Source organism: Kryptolebias marmoratus, linkage group LG8, assembly GCF_001649575.2.
Source record: "Kryptolebias marmoratus isolate JLee-2015 linkage group LG8, ASM164957v2, whole genome shotgun sequence".
Lineage (NCBI taxonomy): Eukaryota > Metazoa > Chordata > Actinopteri > Cyprinodontiformes > Rivulidae > Kryptolebias > Kryptolebias marmoratus.
In genome coordinates, this window is record NC_051437.1 from 7,910,984 (window position 1) to 7,933,680 (window position 22,697).

The 22,697-nt window shown below is 40.3% G+C and overlaps 1 protein-coding gene across 1 annotated transcript in view; it reads right to left on the reverse strand.

Annotated features, from left to right (window-relative positions):
- The window catches only part of itga5 (integrin, alpha 5 (fibronectin receptor, alpha polypeptide)), a 40,040-nt gene that overhangs the window by 4,839 nt on the left and 12,504 nt on the right, over nt 1-22,697 (reverse strand). The window contains exons 3-26 of the mRNA XM_017419188.3: nt 18,854-18,954; nt 17,471-17,594; nt 17,320-17,381; nt 17,195-17,240; nt 16,971-17,096; nt 16,826-16,870; nt 16,593-16,636; nt 16,299-16,355; nt 15,809-15,861; nt 15,486-15,700; nt 14,481-14,672; nt 14,343-14,388; nt 13,943-14,056; nt 12,574-12,629; nt 12,058-12,215; nt 11,739-11,876; nt 8,089-8,156; nt 5,756-5,903; nt 5,578-5,670; nt 4,457-4,536; nt 4,258-4,338; nt 4,056-4,161; nt 2,916-3,074; nt 2,248-2,355 (exon numbers count right to left, since the gene is read on the reverse strand). Coding sequence (XP_017274677.1) covers nt 2,248-2,355; nt 2,916-3,074; nt 4,056-4,161; nt 4,258-4,338; nt 4,457-4,536; nt 5,578-5,670; nt 5,756-5,903; nt 8,089-8,156; nt 11,739-11,876; nt 12,058-12,215; nt 12,574-12,629; nt 13,943-14,056; nt 14,343-14,388; nt 14,481-14,672; nt 15,486-15,700; nt 15,809-15,861; nt 16,299-16,355; nt 16,593-16,636; nt 16,826-16,870; nt 16,971-17,096; nt 17,195-17,240; nt 17,320-17,381; nt 17,471-17,594; nt 18,854-18,954 — 2,420 coding nt within the window. The remainder of the gene's footprint in view (nt 1-2,247; nt 2,356-2,915; nt 3,075-4,055; nt 4,162-4,257; nt 4,339-4,456; nt 4,537-5,577; nt 5,671-5,755; nt 5,904-8,088; nt 8,157-11,738; nt 11,877-12,057; nt 12,216-12,573; nt 12,630-13,942; nt 14,057-14,342; nt 14,389-14,480; nt 14,673-15,485; nt 15,701-15,808; nt 15,862-16,298; nt 16,356-16,592; nt 16,637-16,825; nt 16,871-16,970; nt 17,097-17,194; nt 17,241-17,319; nt 17,382-17,470; nt 17,595-18,853; nt 18,955-22,697) is intronic.

A 22,697-nucleotide genomic window follows, 5' to 3' on the forward strand; every position in this document is an offset into this window, starting at 1 on the left:
ACAATCCTAATTAAATCCCAGTAATGCAGCTTTTAACGTTTTAAAACATGCACACTCTGTCCTGTGGAGCTGCTGCTGCAGCTAGACCACCCCTAAACTGAGAGGTTTTGTTGGGTTTCCTGAGGGAAGAGTATAAGTTTACTTATTACATGAAGTAGGAAAAACACAAGAGAAGAGGAGCAAACCCACTCAGTTCCTTTAGGCTCAGTCTTAGACAGACTTAAAAAGTAATGAGACAGAAAGGAAACATGTCAGTCTGCTTCCTGCTGGTGGATCTGTGCAGTGATTTGGTCAGCAAGGCCGCATATGTCTGAGAAAATTACATGAATAGTTGAGGTCTAAAGATTCCTCAGACCCACATCTCACATATCCTCCCTAATGGAGTTATGCGAGTTATAGGTTGTTCCCACAATTTATTAAAACAACATTCTGACGCGACAGCACTGCTGCTGTGTGAAAGGGGCCTGTGGAGGCCGACACTTTGTAAAACTACTCTAAATTTAGCCTTGAAAGCACCATCTCTTCACAAAGCTGTTTTTTTTCTTCTTTTTCTTCTTCTTCTCCACAATGCCCTATCTCCGGATCCAGACCAAATTTTAATGGGCCAGTTCCTTTGATCATTTTAAAGTTTCAGAAAAATTCACATTTTACAGATTATCTTGATTACAAATAAACAAACAAATCTTTGCTTTGGCTCCAAACTTGGTGATAAACAAATAGTTTATTAATAAAGATGATGACTGATTGGAAAGGAATTTGGGAAAACATGATTATTCATCTATTGTTTGTTGCAGCCCTATTTTATAATTTAAAAACAGGGCATCGTGGGTTTACAATGCTGAGCAGAATTTCTGCCAGAAATTTGTGCAAACTGTCATATGAAAATATTCAGAAATGTTTCAAAGAACAGCTACAACGGCTACAGCTGTGTTGTAAAGCACTTTTGAGTCGCCTTGTGCTGAAAAGTGCTATATAAATAAATGTACCTACCTACCTACCTACAAGAAAGACTGTACACCAGTAGTAAATATTTGACCTTTTTACACTTTCTAACCTTGCATTTACTAAGAATTTGCATTGCTAAATTAAATCTTTGTATTGCTTTAATTTCCTAGCATAGTGCCAGTCCAAATGCCATCCAATCGAGTTGTCTGAATAGTTAGTGCCTTTTCCCTAAATTGATTTTAAGACAATTCCATATGTTCCTCCAGTCTACTATCAAGCACAAACAAATCACATGCGTATGAATTTTGAACAACAGGTTTGAAACACCTGTGACAATTCTATGACTAGGAGAGAAAATGTGCCGCACAAACTTTTTGAACATGTATAAAATTTAAGTGAAAAGACAGCAAGCCTCTGCGACTCAGGCAAGGAAATCGAGAACCCCTGCAACTGTTTTGAGACATTTTGGAGCTTTTCACATGAATGCTGTTTGCCAACAGTCACAGCTCAGTGAGATACTGGCTTAAAGAGCTACAAGACAATCCAAACAAAGCATTTTTATCCTTGCCAAACAGATATGATAACCAGAGCAGTTAGAACCAGTCTTCTGCTCAATGCGTAACTCAGCTCTTGAAATTCACTGGATTTCTCTCCCAATGACCTCCACTGACAGTTTTAGCCAAGCACCGTTTAACACAAAGAGACATTAAGAAAGAATGACTTTAAACAAACATATCTGGCTTCTTCGGCAAAAAAAAAAGAAAGTAAAAATGCAGACATGGGTGAAAGTAAAGAAAGGTTTTTTTTACGTTCTAGCGTCACTAAACTCGTTTAATAAACAAACAGAACAGAGCGGTGGGAGACAAAGATCTCTTTGGTGCACAAAGCTATCCAGAAATGGACACAGATAAAGCAGTTTGCTGCAGGAGGGAGGATCAGTGTGAGGGGGGCTTGGTAAGATAACAACCAAGGCCAAAAACATTGAGAGCAGTCAGTGACTTATCAGTGCACCATTGTCAATAATGCACCACAGGTCTCCTTCCTTCTCTGCTTTTGCTTCACTATTATTAAAAATGTCTTCAATGGTAATCACCACAGTGAGACCAGCCTGTGCCCTCTGACCCTTCCTTTTGAATGACATCATAATTTAATTACCCAGTCCCCAGAGCTTGGTAGAAGCAGGGCTACAGATCCAAATCAGCACGCTTAATACAACTTAACTGCCTTATCTGAGGGACACGAAACCAAAGTCTCATTCTCAGGTTATGAGTTGATCATCCTTTTCTTTGGAACGTCTCTTACCAGGTTAGTCAAATTAACAAGCTGGTTCTTGTGGACATCCCTCCTCTCAACATGATGCTCATGGGCCTTCAGCGCCAGAACGGGAGACTCTGTGGACGTTCGCTGGAGCTGAAGGAGGATCCAAACACATATTAGAAGAACACATATACAAACTCCACTCTCTCTGTCAGTACAAACCCTGATGTTAGCACGACCTAAGGTTTCTTCCTATTAATCGGTAGCACGTAAGCTTTTCAGTCAAGGAATCTCGAAGAAATTCACCGTACAGCATTTCTCAAGGGGAGAAACAAAACATTAGGTTGCAGCTGAAACAAACAAACACGTGCAGCCGTGCTGAACGTCTGTCAGGCCTCACATGTAAACAAGAACAACTCTGTAGAAATGTTTTTGCCCACAGAATCCTAAAGGCTTCTTGGTAGAAAGAGGGTGTTGCTGCGTGTTGAATATAAGTGATCATTGCGCTGGGTGAGGTGGTTCCTCAGGCTGCGCTGAACACAGGGAAGAGCTGTGAGTTCAAAGCAGCGGTGGGGTAAGTGTCCTGGGTGGGGCTGGGAAGCTGGGAGGAGGAGGTGGATGTGGGCAAAACACAAGGAATCGAGCTGGAGAGCCATCTCTAATTTGGCCTGATCTAACTCCAAGAGGTGTGCATGCGCATGAGAGATGCTCACCCTGAGGTTCAGGTGGTTCATGTATTTGTCCGCAGTGCAGTTGATGGAGCCTTCGGTGGAGAACTCCAGAGGGTAAAGGAGAGTGTGGCCCTGAACACGGAGAGGGCAGCGCAGCTCCAATAAGGTGTTGCTGATCTGACTCGGGCCGTTGTTTACAAGCTGAAAGAAAAAAGAGAGATACTCAGATTGGCATCTGATGGTTCACCTAGGACATCAATGAAAAATCTGAAAACAAATGTAAATCATTCTGCGTGTAAATCCATAATCTCTGCTTTCATTCTGAAGTCGGCTTTTGCCCTGCTTTTATTTTGAAGGCGAGAGGGCATTAACTTCCATAGCAGCAGAGACTCTCGGCTGTCAGAGTTTGTGGGAGATTTAGCAGTTACCGTCATGTTAGCATGCGGTAAAAAAAACAAAAACAACGGCAGATAAAGAATGTAGTTTGTATATCGATTTCTGTTTATTTACTGAAGTCAGTGGGCTTAGTTTGTGAAAGACAGAATGTTGTTTTTAAGCTTTGTAAATTAAATCAGAGAAACAAAGCACACAGATTTCTTTCCCTGGGGAAAAAGATGAACAAAAACCAGCTATTTTATGTTGTTAGTTCAATGCTGGTGTCTAAAATACTAGAAAGACATGCACATTGTTTTCACAATTCTTCTGTGAATATTCATTTTTTTACATTAAATATACAGATAAATTCTCAGTATGATTTTTATTGTCCAGTTGCAATGTCAACTCTTAGCAGCTAATAAAAAATAGATTTATAGCCAATTATCAAATTTATATTTGGCAGAACTGAGTTTAGCCTGTTGGCACAGCCCTCTGTAACAGCCCCAGTTCTGTATCTGGCCCTTTGGTGGGGAAAAAAGTTGCCCACCACTGGTTTAATTTAATCAGAAGAGTTCATCTTTTAATTTTCTACTTATAGTAGAAGCTGCGATGTTACAATTGATTTCCTTCACCACATCACTCTTTGTTATCTGGAGTTCATTTTCTTCTGGGGTTTCTGGGTTTTTTTCTTTTCCTGCTTTAGAACGTTTTCTCTCTTTTTTTTTTTTTTTTTTGAATGAACAGGAGGCTCAAACTTAGTCCGCTCCGCCCTGATGAGTGTGTGCAGATAACTGCGTGGTTGATTACCTCATAAATGTGCTCCACAGCAGGCCCCACGTCTTGTTCCACTGCATAAGTTTTGGGCACTTTCCAGTTGGCCGGCGGAAAGAAGACCTTATCTGGTCGAGACACACTTTTAAAAAAGGAAAGGAGGACTGTGAGAACATGTGTAGGGAGACCTAATGAAGCCCCAGAAGTTCAAAATAATGAATCTTAATGTTCATCTCACCCCTGAAGAATGACATCAGCCTGAACAACCACCTCCAGCTTGTGGGACACAACTTCACTGTGGGAATTGTTCTCATTTTTACTGCCGAAACGGGGAAGAAAAGAAAATGATCATGATTAGCTGAGGCCAGACCCAGCTGAATTAGATTCAGTAAGTACTACACAAGCTGTTTCTGCTCTGTGGTGGACTTAATTTGTACCTGCGTATCTGGACATCAAACTGGACCGTTTTCTGTGTGTCCTTGAGCCGTGGCACAGTGAAACGCAGACCTGCCCAAAGCTGTGAAAGTAAAGCTCAAACATAAATGTCATATAAACTATTTAGACAAAACTCAGGTATATTATTTCAATTTTTACCTAGCAGCTTATACAGGAAAAAAAGAATGGTTTTGGAACGATAAACCCTCCTACAAGAATATCTGCTAAAGACAGCCCTGCACTCTTTGAAACTCTACATCTCTGGACGGAGAACAAATAAGGCTCAGAGCTGTTTCACTTCCCAAATAAAATGATTTATCACGTTCGAACTGCCTCTGTGTAAGACACGTCTTAAAGTGTCTTAAAGTTAAGATCGTTTCAAACAGGCTTTCGTGGAAAAGTTTTGAACAACTAAATGGCCTCAGTTTGAAGAAACAGAGCCTAATTCTGACCTGACTGACAAGCTAAGGGCTAGTCCGAGCGGGACCAAAACCAAATTGGGTTGTTGTCAGCTCCAATTTTAAAATTTTATGCATCTCTATGCAAATGCCATTGCATAAACCTTAACACTTCCATCAGTTTTACATGATTATTTACATCGAATTTAATGGCTGTTTGCAAGTGCAAACAGTGCCATCTCTAGGGAGTGGCACTGAGAGGCATTTGCCACTGGAAAAAAATATCTTGCCTCCATTGTTTATAACCTTTCCACAAAACCACTTCAGAAGATCTGAACTATTACTTTAGGGTCATGCAACTAAGAGTCTTCCTATTTGAAAAACAAAACAAAACAACAACAATTCTGGTTCTTGATGAGCCTAAGGTTCTTAAAAAGTGAGAGGTTTCTGTCTGTCCTTCCTGGTAACATTTGTTAGTCAGTCTTCCTCTGCAGACCCATTAAAACATCAGCCCCAGTTTGTGGCTCAGTCAATAAAAAGAGGAACTTTTTCCAGCAGAAAGCTGAAGTTACAGGTGGAAGCCTTACTTCCCTATCACAACATTTCCTGACACATGCCAATGTTTCCTGTGCTATCCCCACAACAATCCACACAATTCATCCTCTAAACACCAGCAATTTCCTTTTCAAAGGGTGTTGCACTGCAAACCAAAACAGTGTTCTTACATTGGTACCAGCCTTCATTGGGTTGCCCAGATCACAGCTGAGGTAGCGGGTCTGGTTCTCGGTCTCATAGCTGCAGGTGAGCTGGGTTAAACTCTGAGAACGGAGAGAGGACACGCCAACATATTAGCTAAATAAAGTTGCAGATTATTTCTGCGTATTCTGGTTTTTTCTATCTTACCTCATTGCGGGCAATACCGCTGTAGTCAGATTCAGGGGGCAGGACTACATACAGCTCTGCCTCATACGCTCCTCCCTCTCCTTCATTCCTGGCATTGAAAGTCAAGGTCACTGAGTTGTCATCACCGAAGTAAACTTCCTTCCTGTCGCTGTGGGTGCAATCAAAGAGACATGAAGATTAATTGAGTCAGTACTTGAATTTCTTACTTATTTAACTGGGTTTACATTGTGTTAGAGTACTATAGTAGTAGAGTACTAGAATGAGGAACAGACATTCTTGTATTTACTGAGTGTGTGGTTGATAATGAACAAATTAGAAGGTTTTCGAGTTAATTTGTCTGAGTCGTCACAAAAAATGACGTTCTTTCTGTTGTAGTAATAAAGTTATATATGCAGAACCTGTTGCTGTGAAACACCTCATTCCTTAAATCCTCCAATGCCTACCATTATTCACCACAGGGACTAAGAGGAGCATTTAAAACCATTTGGGGGGTTCTGTGGAAAAGTTATTATCTTACCTGTTGTAGATAAGTAACTTTTGGAACAACCTTAGTTTAAATGAAATGAGTTTAACTTCAACAGAACAGATAAGCTAACATCAAGTCAGAATGACATGACAAAAGTGAATTGCTGATGTCTTCAAATGACTCCAATCTCCAAATTTTAACGATGGTTAATTCAAATATTATTACATACATTTTTACACCACCTTCAATTTGGTATTACATGATTATGTAGATAAGATCCTGTAACTACAGCTAGATTTAACACTTCGGATGTTAAATGCACGTCTGTCAGAAATATCATAATATTTTTGCTGGTATATTCATGTGATGCAAAATAAAAGTAGTGACAAGGTTTAAAAAGAAGCTTTCTATAAAATTTCGATAACTGCAGTTGTTTTAAGATAAAATACACTTTTCACTGTCCTAGGTGGGACGTGGGACTGCCATTTTTTTGCTTGTCAAAATGGACCCCTCTGACCTTCAAAATTTTCAAGTGGTTCATGCAAACACTATATATTAAACCTTTACATCGTCGCTAATTTCACATTACACAGAAGTTGTTTTTTAAGTGGACAGGCTTTACCAGAAGTGCTACAGCTAGCTGCTTCTGTTGCAATTTGTGCTTGCAAATAACCACAGAATTCCATGTAAATAATTGGGAAATGCAAAACTGATAGCAATGTAAAGGTCTATAACGTAGAGTTTAAATGAACAGCTTGGAAATTTGGGGAGCTGGACAGCAGTGATTCACTTTGGTCTTGGCTGCGTTTGGCATTTGGACTTAAACTCCATTCCTCCAAATTGAGCTCAATCAAAAAGCAATCTTTAACAGGTAAGATATTAACTGTTGATAAGTTTTCCACAGAATCCACTTCAAAGTGGCTGAACTGTCGCTGCCTTTTCTCATGATTACATAAAACATTGGATCTGCAGCTGGCCCTAAAGTCAACCATAGTCTGAGTCAAAGTGGCATCACGTTTTTGCAAACTAAACACAGGCTAAGGACTAAAAACACCACAAAACCTAAAAGCCTCCCTGGGGGATCCTCACTCTAACAGGTTATGTGATTTGGCAGCAGAATAAAAGACCGTAGGAATGATGAATACCTCAGTTTCCCCAAATTCTACTAAATTGTTGTCATCCTGTCAACTCCTGCAAGTACCATTACATTCTGTGATTTAGCACAGGACAGACACAAACAACAAGGTTGTGCTAAACTGCACTAATCACACTTTCTACATCTGTTGGCAAGCAGATTATTTCATGTGTGACAGATCGGCCATACGTTTTAAAAAATGGAGGCAGATGGTAGATAAATATAGGAATGTGAAATCAAAATGACAGAGCAGAAAAGGGAGTATCAGGGAGGTTGTTATTTTTGAGAAAAATGCTAACAGATTTCTTGAATCAGAGTGTGGCAGCCCCGGGTGCTCCTACCGGCTTCAGAGGCAGACGAGGTTGCTTTCTGGCAAACAGCTATCCAAACACGTTCCTTGATCTCCTCTGTCCTTAAACTATTCAGTAAATGAAGAGCAGTGCTGCTTACTGTTTTCATAAGATGGCGTGACACTCTCGTTCAACGTTATGGCTATTAAAACCCACTTTCTGGTATGTTAAAACTAAACAAAGCAGCCGGAGCAACAAAAACAGCTGTATTTATGCTTTATCACACAAATTAAAGGTCCTGTTTGAGCAAGGACTTGAAGAGTTCAGCGTCTGTGACCCTGTTCAGAGTTTACTGTGCATATTGCAATAAATTCTACTTTATTTCCTGAAAGCCATATGCTCTGGGATTTTCAGACAAATACAAGGATATGAACAGACTCACCTATAAACTGCGAGCTTCAAGTCAGGAACGCAGATGTTGTCCTCTCCACAGTCCAGCAGAATCTGAGCCTGAAAGAAGCACATAAAGGTTTTACTACAGAGTTGCTGATTTTCTTGCTCACCCAGATTCTCACAAAAAAGCACACTTTTTTTCACCTCCCAGCAAAAGGTGAATGATAATGGTTTTTTTTTTTTTTTTATTTTGCTGTTAACTATTTAGAGACGCATGAGTCTGTCAGCAAAATATTTCATGAACCTCTGCACAGGTTTTAGTAAAAAAAAATGAAAGAAAAAGAAAAATCTCAGAATGTACATCTACAGCTGAACATCTTTTGAAATCAACACATTTCAAGATGGCTGCCACAGCCAGCTGACATTAGAAAACACAACAATGGCTATAAGTTAGTCAATTTACAATTCTAATTCACCCAATTTACAGATATTGAGCTAACTTTTTGTGTGGTAGTAGCGGTGAGTCATTCCCAACACACTAAATGTGAAATTGTGCATGTCGTTACTTTTGTAATATTTGACTAAATATTTGGCTACAACTGTAATTTCTCAGCACAAACTATTTTAGTCTAAAACGCTGCCATGAAAGGCGGCTGGTGATATGCGTTCCTTCAAGAAATGCTAGGCCTTTAATTTTACACATGAAGATAATGCACAATAAATCACATGTCTGTTAAATGTATACAATATGATTTGTCTGACAAGATGCAACATGTGCCGTGACTAACACATTCCACCTCTGGCTTCCGACCACCAATATAGACTCACACACACACACACACACACCTGGATGCTTCTTATTTCCAAGAGATCATCACAATGCTGAGGTTCAGACAGACAATACTGTCTTATTGATGTCATGACAAGCACAGACATACTCTTATGAATCAGCTGTTCTGACACAAACACACCTCTTTCTTTCTCTTTCTTTCTTTCTCTCCCTGTGTTTGGTTTAAAATGAGGGAAATAATGAGCAGCTCAGAGATACTAAGCGTGCAGCTGCCGGCTTCCACCTCTCACCCACGCCCCACATCACAGCATGGCGTGGTGAACCACGCTTTCACCACACACTTCACCACCCTGCAAACCACAGCTGAATACGATCATATAGAGAGGGAGGAGCCTGCATCTTAGAGGGCGTACTGGGACATGAGATATCTGTGCTGAACTGTAAACAGGAGCGATGGCACAGAGATTATAGTTTGTAGCAGAAACGCTACTGGATGTCTGGGTGACCACTGAACGTGTGGCAGAGCGGCGGCAGGGTTGCATCTCACTGCGGCTGACAGTGTGATGATGAAGATAAGGATAATAAATAGAAAGGGAGAATAGATTACAGAGAACAAAGTGCATCCCTTGTTATTATACCATCAAGAGGCTCTAATTATGAACACCATGGTAACCTCGATGCTGACTTGGCCACATGTTCGTCCTAGGTTGCATGTCAGTGTAAGACAGAAAAACACTGTTGTTGTACCATGAATGTACTCCAGTGACATCAGCATGTGACATAATGAAGAAAAACATAAGCATAACTGGAGCTCATTTATCAAAGTCGTAGTCATTTGGTCACATGATATTACTTTAAGAACAGTGAGGGCATTGATACACAGTTTTAACTATTTCCAGGCTCTAAAAAAATATCTAATAACAATATCTATAAATGATATAAATTAAAAGATCACTCATAACTCCTCACAGAGACATGTGGAAAATGTTAAGACAGGAGAGAGAAACTGCTCCAGGAAGATCAGACATCTTTCTGCAGCTTGAAAAGAACTTGGCCCAGCCGGTGAAATGTTACATGGCCCACTGCATATTCTCAAAGCATATGTGGAAATCAATAGAGCAGCGTGTGTCTGATCAGATCCAAGGTTGTGGTATAATGGTCACTCTTCACTGTTTATACAAAGCTGCTTTGACACAATATGAAGCAAGATTAATGAAACATTTTGGCAGCCCGACTCGCTCACATTTTTAAACGCACACACATTAACACAAGGATCAGGTTCACTTTCTTTGTTTGTTTGAAAAAAAAAAATCACTTTTTTGACAGTTTGAGGATTGATGTTAGAGCTAAGCTTTGTCTCGAGGTTGTGGTTCAGAAATGGACCACATCTGTTGGAGGCCAAATTGCTTTGATATCTAGAAGAGACATCAATGAAAAAGAGCAACAGAAAGAAGTTTGAAACGCACTGGAACAAAGAAAAGAAAAAGTAAAAAAAAGGAGCTAAAACTATGCTGATTGCTATTTTCTAAATGTTCCAATCTGATAGGCATTACTGAACTTGCACATGGTGCATGCTGCACCATAGATGAAATGAAGAAGCAGAAGAAAAATGGCTGAATATAGAAAGTCCAGATGAGCCAACAAATCGGTTTGTAGCCCATCCTGAAATATTAACCTTTAGTCTGGACCGATTCAACTTCGCACCAGTATCCACATAAGTACACAGACAAACACTCCTCTGCAATAACTCACACTTTCAACCAATGGATCACAGCTTCAGTAATGGTCTATTGTGGTGCATATGGAGCCAAGCTGAAAGTCACTGCTATCATTTCACTTATCCATATACTTTCCAACCTTCACCTATGCTCATGAGCTATGGATCAGGATCAACAGAACAAGATCCTGGATAGAAACGGCTGAAATGAGTTTCCTTTGTTGGGTGACCGAGTTTAACCTCACACATGTGGTGAGGAGCTCTGTCCTCCAGGGCGGAACTCAGAGTACAGCTGCTGCTCCTTGTCGAAAGAGACCAGCTGAGGTGGTTCAGGCATCTGTTTAGGATGTCTCCTGGGCACCCCCCTCCTGGAGTTTCTCTGAGAACGTCCCACTGAGAGGAGACCCTGGCTTGAGAACCCCATGAGATTCCCCAGGAGGAGCTTGGATTTGCCTATGGGGTTGCCTCCTTAACCTGTTGCCCCTAAGACGCAACCTTGGATAGATGGATGGATAGATGGATGGATGGATGGATGGATGGATGGATGGATGGATGGATGGATGGATGGATGGATGGATGGATGGATGGATGGATGGATGGATGGATGGATGGATGGATGGATGGATGGATGGATGGATGGATGGATGGATGGAGTAACTCAAATATTCAAGGCCAAGTTAAAATGAAACTGCAACTGTCATGACTACTTTTCTTTTTTTTTTTGCTTTATTTTTTTAAATAGTAACAAGCCAAGTAGTTTCCTAATGGGGCTTTTTACTTCCATTAAAAAATAAAAAATAAAACAAGTTGGCGCATTCCAGCATCTGTTTCTGCCATCATAACTTATTTTAAAAGGATTACGAAATGAAAATTATGGGGGTTGAATATTCAAAGAACAATCAAAGCACTAACAACAAAATCAATGTTTTTGTCTGAAATGCTGATCCCAAATGAATGGATTCATTCTTTTATCAAGGACCAGTGAATATTTGCCTATTATTAAAAGAAACAGCTCCTCTGTGTGGCAGATATTTTTTATCATCACCTCACTGACAATTAACCCAAACCCTTTCAGAACCACATATAAAACACCAGTGACCACTTATTCATTATCATATTGAGTTAAGGGAGTCTTGCAAATCACCAAACAGTTCTGAAAGAATACAAGCAAGTATAACTGATGTTAAAGTACCTTTTGCACAATAATGTTGGTGGTCTGATAGTTGAGGATGGGCCGTAGGCCATGGGAGTCAGCAGCAGCCTTTGGATCCAAGCTGAAGTTGAAGGCCACAAAAATAGGGGAGAGTTTATCCCTGAAGTCCTTCTCATCCTGCAGTTAGAGAAACACATTGCAGTTTACATAAAACCATTTTTCTTAACTAATGGAAAAAATTGTTGTTCAAGACTTTCAATAAGTTTGCATTCTACCACTTCAATTCATGAACCTTTTTAGTTTTTACTAACAGTTTTATGAGGGTCATTGCACAAGTTTAAAATGAAAAAAGGCTTACTCTCAAGTAAATCTTTTTGTGCTCGCACAGACGTTCCCCGTGGCGCACTGTAATACTTCTCTGCAGCAAAGGCTCAAGCGAATCTGAGAACAGAGCCCTCTTCACTGCACCTTTCTGCTTGTGCTTGTGACTGTCAAGCTGCACCTCCACCTGGAAATCTGGAACACATAACACACAAATGAGCATTCATGGCATGATGAACGCTCTGAAGTCACCTAATGACAGGTTTTGAAAAAGACCTCTGTAAACTCACCAAGGCTCACACACAATGCAGTCAATGTAACTTTAACATAATGGCAGGGGGAGCATTTCTATATGAAGGATGGAGTAATTAAAGATAATAACTTGGGGCTGATAGGAAAAGTGATAAAATACAGAAAGGGATTGAGCATTTAACAGTCACAGAAAAAAATCCAGAGACCTACTGCTGCAACAGTTGTGGATCTAAAACACTAACATTGTTGGCCAGTTGACAGCTTATGTGTAATAAGACACAGATGTGGAAAATTGGCTCACCTAGATTGGCCGGTAGGTGTTTCCCATCAGCAAATATGCAGAAACTTAGGTTGACACTGTTTTGGACAGAAAAAAAGATTTGATGAGAAAAGCAAATTTATTAATGGAAAAGATTCAGTAAAAATATACATTACACACACACACACACACACACACACACACACACACACAGACACGCACACGAGCCCAAACTTGTTCCCTAACTTTCTCACATTGATCAGTTTTCCTGTGTCAGCTCCTTACATGGTTTAAATTTACAGGAATAATGGGAATGTAACGAATAACATGAGAAATATTTTGATGTTTGGAGACAGGGCTGCCATCTGACCACTCTCGCCAGCTGGTCTGATAAAGCGGTGTGTCTCCATTTCCACCCCACACACCCCTCCCCGACACACAGAAAGGGATAGCAGAGTTAAGAGGGGTGAAATTGTGCAAAGACTCAGGTTTCAGTGCTGACCAGTCAGTGGCTGTCAGTATAAGCCTGTAGTTCTCTCCCATGACATCAGCTGCACAACATGGTGCTGCTGTCCAAGTCTGCAAACTTTGAGACCCCCCTAGCCTACCACTAACCCCACGCAGGACAGACTAAGGACTACAAGCAAAAACTGGAACAGGAAAGGGAAAATAGGGAGTTTGTTGGGAAAATACATATAAAATAGGTGAAAAATTAGAGCATAAAAGAGAAAATATGCCTTCTTTTGAGAAGTATTGACATTTGTCTGCACAACTGTGTGTGCAAGCTCACAGGAGTCTACGTGTCCTGATGTTTCCCAGCTGTGTTTCACCACTAAACAATATCTCATTCAAAGCAACTGCAAAGACCTCCAAGCCCCTCCCCTCCCAAACCTCTTTCCCATTATCCCCTCTGCTCTCCTTTCACCCCCACCAACAACTCCTCATCGCCAGGCAACGTAGCATAATCAAGACATATGTGTATACAAGAGTTTCCTTTATGGATCAGGATGTGGAAAAGGGGTGAGGGGGGAAACAGACACAGGAGTGCAGCGTCAACCATGCCGAGCAGCGAGGACCCATCATCTGTTTCCTCCCCTCCCCATTTCTGGAGCTGAAGTGTGCACATTTGGAGGAGGCCAAAAACAGCTAACAATGCTCCTATTCAGCATGTTAGCAGTCTACTCCTCAACAGAAAAACAGTGATATCGGGATATTCAGAAAATAGGTCAAAAACCAGAACCCTAAGAGCTGATATAAAGGTTATTTCTTATCAAGGCTTCCTGCCAGGATAGAAATGTTTATGTAAGGAGGAAATGAAGACACCCATCTTTTTTTGTTTTTTTTACAGTGCAGGCTCAGAAATCTACTGAGTCACAGAACAGAAAGAGCTGGGTGCTGGACAGTCACTCACCAGGAGACAGGAATGCTGCCGTTCCCACTGTTTATCATACAGTTCTTCTCTTCAGGGTTGATCATGGTGGGATAAACTGTCAGAGAGGCGGTGGTGTTGACTATGGGACGGGATCTATGGATTACAAAATATAGATACATTAACTGAAGAGATATTGCATTTTTACTTTTACTGGCTAAAGGAACAATAACCAAAATTGTGTTCTATGTTTTTATACCTAAACACTTGAATAAAAACAAGGTTTAGCTTAGAAATGAGATATGCAAAGCCAGGTTAGTAGTTTTTATTCTTCAACTGTAGAGTAGAGGCAAATGTGGTAGTGATTTATCAATTAACTGTTGCCCGTAAAACAAAACTTAACTGAATAACAGGATATGGGATGGATTTCAAATCAACAAACCTGTAAAGAACTGCCTTATTAACCCCAAACGCTCCGACAATCAGATCTGAAAAAACAAAAGCAACACAATTAGAAAATATTCATAAAAAGAGATAATATTGGTCAGAATACTGTTGTACATGTTGCAAATTCAGTTACCTGGGTATCCATTCTTGTCCAGGTCCTTAGCACCTCTGAGGGCAAACCCGAAGCTGGCAGGAAGAGCCCCAGCAGCCCATTGGCCCGCAATCACCTGAGACGGCTTCTCCTTCAGACCTTCAGAGTATCCGTTATAGATGTAGACCAGTCCTTGTTGGTCCTCTCCTCCAAATGGGGCGCTTATAGCCACGTCTTCAAAAAATCAAAAGTTCAGAAAAAATTTAGCTTTTCCAAATGTACTTTCAGTTACTTATGAACAAATGGGTTAATGTGATATGCATATTTTAGCAGTAAAAGCAGGTTAAATAGCATTGAAAACAAAAGTAATGGCTAATGTCAGGAATTTCCCTTAGTGACATCAGTTTTATGGGGTTATAAAAAAGTTTGGAAAGTACATGAACAGTCATAAGTGACATTTTGTATTTTGACATTTTGACTCCACCTTCCTAGTTCACAGCGTGGTTATAATCTGACTGAGTTCATGTGAGAAGAGAGAGATTATTGTTTGGAGAATTACCAGCGAACAAGTGTGCATGTTGATGCTTTTCTCTCTTGACTGCTTGTGTGTGTGTTGATTTTCATTTTTCTCAATACTGTAGATAGACGTCATGCCCAGGACCTGAGAAGTTGTACTAGCTACAGGGCTTGGAAAAGGTCAGTCACTTTTAAAACTATACTGGGCAGGGGATTGTAAGAACAATTTATCACAAAATATATTAAAAAGCAAGATCAATAGATGTAGAATAGAATAGATGTTATTATTGCATGTCTTTGCGCCTAAAACCTGCCCATAGGTGATGCCAAACATCTTATTTAAAGCTCCCTATTAAAAAAGAAAATTAAGCTTAACATTTTTATCCTTTGCCTTACTTTATCTTCGTTTGCTAATTTGATAATTATTTTAAATCACTCTTTTATAAATTTATACAAACCAAAGAAATTACAAGATAGTGCAAAATTTTTATTTTAAGTGTTTTGTCAGTAAGTACAGCTTTTCCTCCTTACCATCGAAACCATCCTGGTTTAGGTCTCCCAGTGGTGCAATGGTGCTGCCAAATCTCCCAAACACCTGGGTGCCTGTCAGGTGAGGGTGAGGTACACTCAGCTCCAGGTTTAAAGGGCCACGCTGTAGATAAACATAGACCCGGCCCATCTCCTCCAGACGATTGTCGGAACCTCGAACCATTAGCATCGGCGCTCCCACCAGCAGATCAATCATCCTTCAAATATGAAGACACAGTTATTTTGACTCAAACACACGGACACTTTAGGGTGTAATTGCAATATGTCAGCTAAGAAAAAAGGAAGAAAAAGAAATCACTACTTACCCATCACTGTTGATGTCAGTTGTCGCCAATGCATAGCCGAAATATGACCCTATCTATGAACAAAAGAGTTTCCATGAGTTTTAAATCTTAAAAACTAAAGACAAAAATCTTATTTGTACATATTAAAACTACTAATAACTGCTAGCTTCAGGTTTGTCTAGATGAGTACAAAAAGAAGACCGGAAGAAAACCGGTTTTACAGGTTAGACCTTGTTTGCAGGCGCTTTCTAGTTCTGATTTATTGTTTGTCTGCCATAATCTGAGACTTAAATGCAGCAGAGACAGCATGAGTTATTCAATAAAAAAATATGTGGAATTTTTATCTAGTCAGCTGAATTATCACTGTTTCAACAAGCTCAATGCTATTTTATTCTTAAAACCATATGCACAAGAAACCACATCCCTTTCTCTTAAATAAATATATAAATAAATCATTTTAATTTGACTGAACAGATTGACTTGACAAAAGAAGCTGAGTTTTCAGACTTACCTGCTCACCGGTGTAACTCATCATGGCCGTCAGATTTGTACCATCTAAAATAGACACCTGCAGCACAGAGACCACATGTGGTGAACATCTTGTATTCGGGTCAAATGTAAGGTAAGGTAAGCACAGGCTCTGGTATGGAATTTGCTTCAGAAACATTTCTCACTTTGACAATATTGCACAGCTGTCTTTTTTTCTTTTACGTTTCTCCACCATTTCCAAGTTTAAAGCCTTAGTGTCCAATTCTAAAAGCGCTTACTGCAAACGGAAGCCAACTTAAGATTAAATATTTCTTACCGAACCATTAAGTGTGGGTCCTTTTGGAATACCAGCTACAAAATCTGGTGAAAGAAACAAAGATTTAGCAGAAATTATCTAAAAGTAAAGCTTGGAGAAAGGGCAACTAAATTTCAGTACTGACATTTCCACCTCAAAAGTCAACTTCTAATATTAGGTATTTTTACATTGGTAAAACAAGCATTTCTATTTAAATCTGCCTAACCAAACACCTGCCATGTGTGTTGGCTTACCTTCCACCTGATCACCAGTGAATTCACCAACGGCAATAGAGTAGCCTGTAAAATTTGCAGAAAGGCAGATATCAGACTGAGCTTTCATGGCAAATAAAAAGAACATAAGCTGGTATAAGTGTCAAGTTAAATTGGGCTTTCTTACCTTGGTAGCTATCATCGTGTGCAGCCTGGACCTGTTTGGTCTGGATTTGACCCTCCACTGACTGCATAAAATAACCTGGATAGTAAGCCTTGATAATGTCTTCCTTATTTGCTGAGATCACTTGACCTAAAAGAAGACACAGGGGAGAAAATTATAAGGTAAATTAACTTTTGGAGATTGGTTTTGATGATTTTCTACCACAACTTTTGATTGTCCTAACATACCTTGCCAGAAGTAGCTGCCTGGCCCACCCAGCACCACTTTGCCATCCTGAAAGATAACACCCATGAGTTACTAAAACAGAAAAGAACAGCCTCTTGTTTTAAACAAACAGGAAGATGGTTATTACCTTTGTAAAGTCAGCACTGAATCCCCCCTGACAGTAACCTTGTCCTTCCGCATCACTGAGTTCTTAAACACAGAAAGAGTAAGTAATCATGTCATATGGATGATACAAAATCTCGCCTCAAATGACAGATATAAAGAAATGTGACGGTTACCTGTCCGACAGGGAGCATACTCCACAAATTTGGTGAAATTCTGTACTGAGAGGTAGCAGGTTCCTGTAGCATCAGAACGGGGGATATCCTTTTCAGTTCTCCAGGAGTAAAGTGGGGCACAAGCCTGTAGTACATAATAGGAGGAGGGAGCACGAGCAGAGAGAAAAGTCAGGGGGCAGAAGTGGTGATGAAAATGGGGAACTTTTAAAAAGGGAAAAACTTTTCAAGTTCCAAAAATGTTCTGCTGAGCTTCAAAGGAATCTGAAGCTGAAGCCAGTGGTACATTTGTTTCATGATATTTAGGTAACTCAACCCAGATCACAGTCTGTACAATCAGGCAGCTAAACTCTGATGTCACATGGAAGCACAAAACATGTTTAATACGAACATGTTCAAGAAATCTATGAAACAAAAATTCAAAGGACAAAATTCTTATACCTCCTGCAATTAAAGCCAGATGTCACTTAAAGTTTCTCAAGGCTAAAACTTGTATTTTACTGGGTCGCCAATGCTGGTGACAAATTGCAAACAGTATTCACAAGTGGGTTTCCAAAATGTCTCAAAAGGTTTTTTCTTGTGAGTTGCAGGGCTTCGCTTTTGTGTCGCTGGAATTTGGAACACATCTGTAAATTTGCACAAAAGAAATTTTCTCAAAAAATCTCAATATTATAATAATATTATGGGCATCAGTGGGCATCTGCAACCCGTCTCAAAACCTTGAAGTTCTGAGAGTCGGAGAGTTTGTGAAGCGTGAGACAACTTTGGGAGGGTTTTGGTGACATATGAAACAAATTGTGACTGGAAACAAAAGAAGACAAAAGAGATTTCAATCAAACTGGAACATAATTAAGACACAATATGACTAAATTGCAGGGGAAAAAAAAATTGGACATCATTTGCAGCAATGCCATGCCAATGACCCAATTTATTCATAGTTATGTATTCAAACATGCCAACAGTACCAATTCAGTGTGATTCCAAATGCAAATGTAAATATTTTCTTGCAATTTTGTGTCTCAAACTAGTCATCAACCTTTGCAGCTCAGGAAGATACTAGCTTAACTTAGCAACTCATAAAACCCCAATCATAACAGTGAACACATGGACAATGCTGCATTTCCCTTTGAAATGATTGATGTTTTCTGTTTTTTTGAGTTTCATCATTTCCATGTACTTTGTGCTTTGTATACAGATTTGTGTTGTTTATTTCTCTAACGATGAACAAAATTTGATTTATCTGCATTTAAATTCTGGCATACCGTTGTTCTGGGAAAGCAGATGATGAAAAGACAATGACGACAATAATCCTTATTCTGGATATTGTGCAACAAAACCAAAAGTTTGCCCAACCTCCGTATTCTTCACCAAGGAGGATCGCCTTACCAGAATCGTGTCACCATGAGAACGCACAGTGGCACCAAACCACTGATGGGACTTGAAGTCAACCTGGGGAATTGTGCTGTTGGTCATGGAAGGGCGATCTCCTGTGAAAAAAATATGTATAACAAAAAAGATGGATGCAGGATGAATGAACACACATTCCTTCAGTTGGACCTCAAATATCCTAATTATGCTTTCAGCTTCCTCTCACACTCTTGAAAACATCTGTGCAACTCTCAAACAGCTGGATTATTAACTCCAGCTACACAATTATTCATGCAAACATGAGAGTTTGAAAATAATGCCAGCAAACCACTGTTCAGGAAATAGGCAGAAGTGGTCTCAGCTCGGTCAGCTCTGGACTGGACAAGCCGAGGCTGACCCCGCCGACCCTCTGCCCTATTTGGCCACCTGGCTTTGTGAGCCCGATCTCCCACTTTGACAGCAGCAGGTGACATGACAGATGGCCTCAGAGTCAGGTTTAAACACAGCTTTATTGGAAGACAGATGTTACATCTGCGTGGCAGTAAAGAATGAAATGCAAACAAATTGATTAGGCAAGGGGGCCTCCCCACCCACCAGTGTGTGATCAGACATTTGTAGAAGGGCAGATACTGGCAGCATTGACAGAATATAATAGTTTATCTATGCCAGTCCGTCTCTACTGTTTCCCTCTAGCCAACTAGGCAGCCTGACGCTGAGGATGAAGGTCTGCTCCATGTCTTTGTGGAAACGGCCTTGAGTCTGGGGTCCAAGGAAAACATACACACTCTGGCCTGGCTTCTTCACAGCAACCTCCCATTCGTCTCCCCTTAGGCGCAGTCTTCACTTTGTCGTTCTCTGTTTTCGTTTTCAACACTATCTCAATTTTCCTATTCATTTTTCTTACACTGTCTAACCCAAATCTCCCTGACTGTGCAGCACGTTTGCTCATTTGCTCACAGGGTGGGCTGTCTCCTCACTCACAGTGTTAAGCAGACTATAAATGCAAAATAAGATCTGGTGATAAATGCAAAATAAGATCTAAATGCTGCAGAATTGTCATGTAGAATATGTATCAACCAACTCTAGCTCTGATGAGGACTACTGCTTTGTTACAACTGTGCTGATAAGCAGTAAAAAATCCTCCTCTCACTGTCTTTACAGTTTACATTTTACACTGTGAGGCTCTAGTAGTCTGAACATAATCCCATGGGACTGCTGCTTGATAATTATTTTATAAAAACACCAACTTAGTCACTGCTTTTGCCATGACATGGGAGAAAATAATTAAGAGTGTCAATAATGATACAACTTGGTAGTTTTTGTCTGTTTCCATTACTGTTTCCAATACTGCACTCATAGCTTTCAAAAGAAAATACATTAACAAATCATCAAAACATTAAGCTTGACCAGGAATAGCTTGCTATCTTTTTTGGTAGCTGTACGACGTTGATGAAATTTGCACCAAAAAAAAAAAAAAAAAAAAAAAAAAAAACAGAAAAATGAGATTTTGATGAAAAAAAGTGAGAAAATCCAGCCCTCTTTGGAGCTGTATAGCTCAGACATGCTTAAGAACAGAAACACTATTCTAAGGTTAAACTGGTCATGGAAAAAAATTACTAACTAAACTGGAAGTTTCTTTTAACAATTTTTATATTTCACAATTTAAGCTTTACAATTGTTGGAAAGTTCCGCTTAGATTGATGATGACGCTGAATTTTTAGCTGTCTGATCATTCCAAAATGTTTGCATGGTATGTTTTTTATTATTATTGTTATTATTATTTAATTGCATGTGCATTTGTTTGGTTCAGGCAAATGGCAGTTCACTTGAGGTTTGCTGAAGCTAAAACAGGCATGGATTGACTGGGGAACCAAGAGTGATAATGCTAGACGTTTTGTCATTTGTCCTGTTACAGATTACTTTGCTGTGTAAATAAAAGAGTAAATATGTCACTGTAAAAATCTCACATGGCAATGTTAGGTCTGTGTCATAATGGGTGGTAAAAGGTTCTGCTTGTTGTCTGTGGTGCAACCGAAGGCAGCCAGATAGAATCACATGAAATGGCTTGAGATGATAATAGAGGAAATTCACAGGGGTAGATTAATAGGAGATAGCCCACGGAGTAAGTCATCTGACCAGAACACTCCCTCATCCTGCCTGTGTGGCTGGTTAGTGCAGTGTGCCGATGTGTCACAGCGCCAGGTCCAGTCTTTCTCTCTCCCAGGGTCAGCGCAGGACTCAGGGGATCTGGAGTGTGTCTACAGACTCACTCTCAGCTCTCAACTGTGTGTGGGTGAATATCCATTAGAGGGGTTAGAGCCTCTCATGGTAAGTGTGTGTATTTTTGTGTGTGTCAGTGGGGTAGAAGACAAATGGTCAAATTCACTCATCACATCAGCTGGCCCTGTGGGAGTAGCAGAAGAAAGGTGAACGGAGCAGAGCAACGGGGCTCTGGTTTCTCCCCCTTTCCTTCAGTCCCCTCCCTCGCTTCCTCCGATCCTGCAGTGCCCTCTGGAACCCTCCCCGCTGCCCTCGGTCCTCTCTCATCCTCTCGAGTTCATAGACAGGCTCTTATCTCGATGGAAGAGGAAGTAGATGGGTGGGGGCTTTCGGCTACTTTGACCCAATTAGTTAGGCTAATTAAGAGGGTCTTTGGCCTGTGGGTCAGAGCTCAAACTCACCAAGAAGCAGGAAGAACTCTGAAATATACTGGGAACTCTTGAGAAATTCTCTGTCTTTAAGAATTTAAATAGATTGCAGAAAGAATCAAGAGACCTCTTCTTACTGCTCCAGTATTTACAGCCAGTACTGGCAAAGAAAATGCAGGCAAAGCTTCAGTAAATGAACAGCAGCAGTGTAACATCATCAGGGTAACAGCTGTTTGTCATAGCTACATTTTCATGCAGCTATCCGTGTACTGAGTGTTCTACTGTACTGTACTGACAGTTCTACTATGATCCAGATGTCAGGGCTGGCTCTGGCAGTCTAATCTGCTCCTTCAAAGCCTTTTAAAAAACATGAAGGACACTCTCTGACAGCCCAGGGGACCAACCTTGACAGCAAGGCCCCACGGTGTGAGCATGACATCACTCCCTGTGGTCTTTAGCCAGCACCCATGGATTAACAGCACATTCTATTTCACAAGAAAAACTGCAAAAGCATTGGAGCGAAGCAGTAGTGTCCAATAAAGGAAGGTTGTTTTACCAGGCTTATGAAACTCTGTAGATTTTTCTACCTGTTGTATGATAAATTAATGTTAGGCTTTAAATTCTCAGGAAAGAACACACATGTGGTGCAGCAAATGCTCCTCTATAAGTCTGACTTGTGTGTGTGTGTTTTTAGGGCAACTAGTCTTTCTCCTTTTCTTTTTTGCAGTGGCTGCATTGTGCAAAACAGGCTTATGGGGATTCTGTCAACACAGTGAAACATGAATCCATTCATTAGACAACCTCATGAACTTCCTGACGCTGGGCCAAACAACTTTACCTAATTCTGACTTAACTGAAACCTTTTTTTTTGTCAGGACTGTCAGCTTCATCTGTCATACAAACAGGATATGCCTTTGTTACGTCTATTTGTTTATTGGTTTCTTATCTTCATTTACCCCTTCAAGCAAGACAACACAAACATGACCCAGAGGAAGGAAGCAGTATTCCTCGAACTCTTCAACACCCCATTATCTTTTTCACACCCAAAAGAAGATATAAGCAACAAAAAAGGATCATCCCACATGAAGGAGCGAATAAAGGCAACAACAGTTCAGTCAAGTGGAACAGTGAGACCTGATCCAGAGAGGAAATGCTCTGATGGCCTCAAGAGTGAAGAAAAAAGCCACAAAGCTCACTTCAAACATTTCCACAGT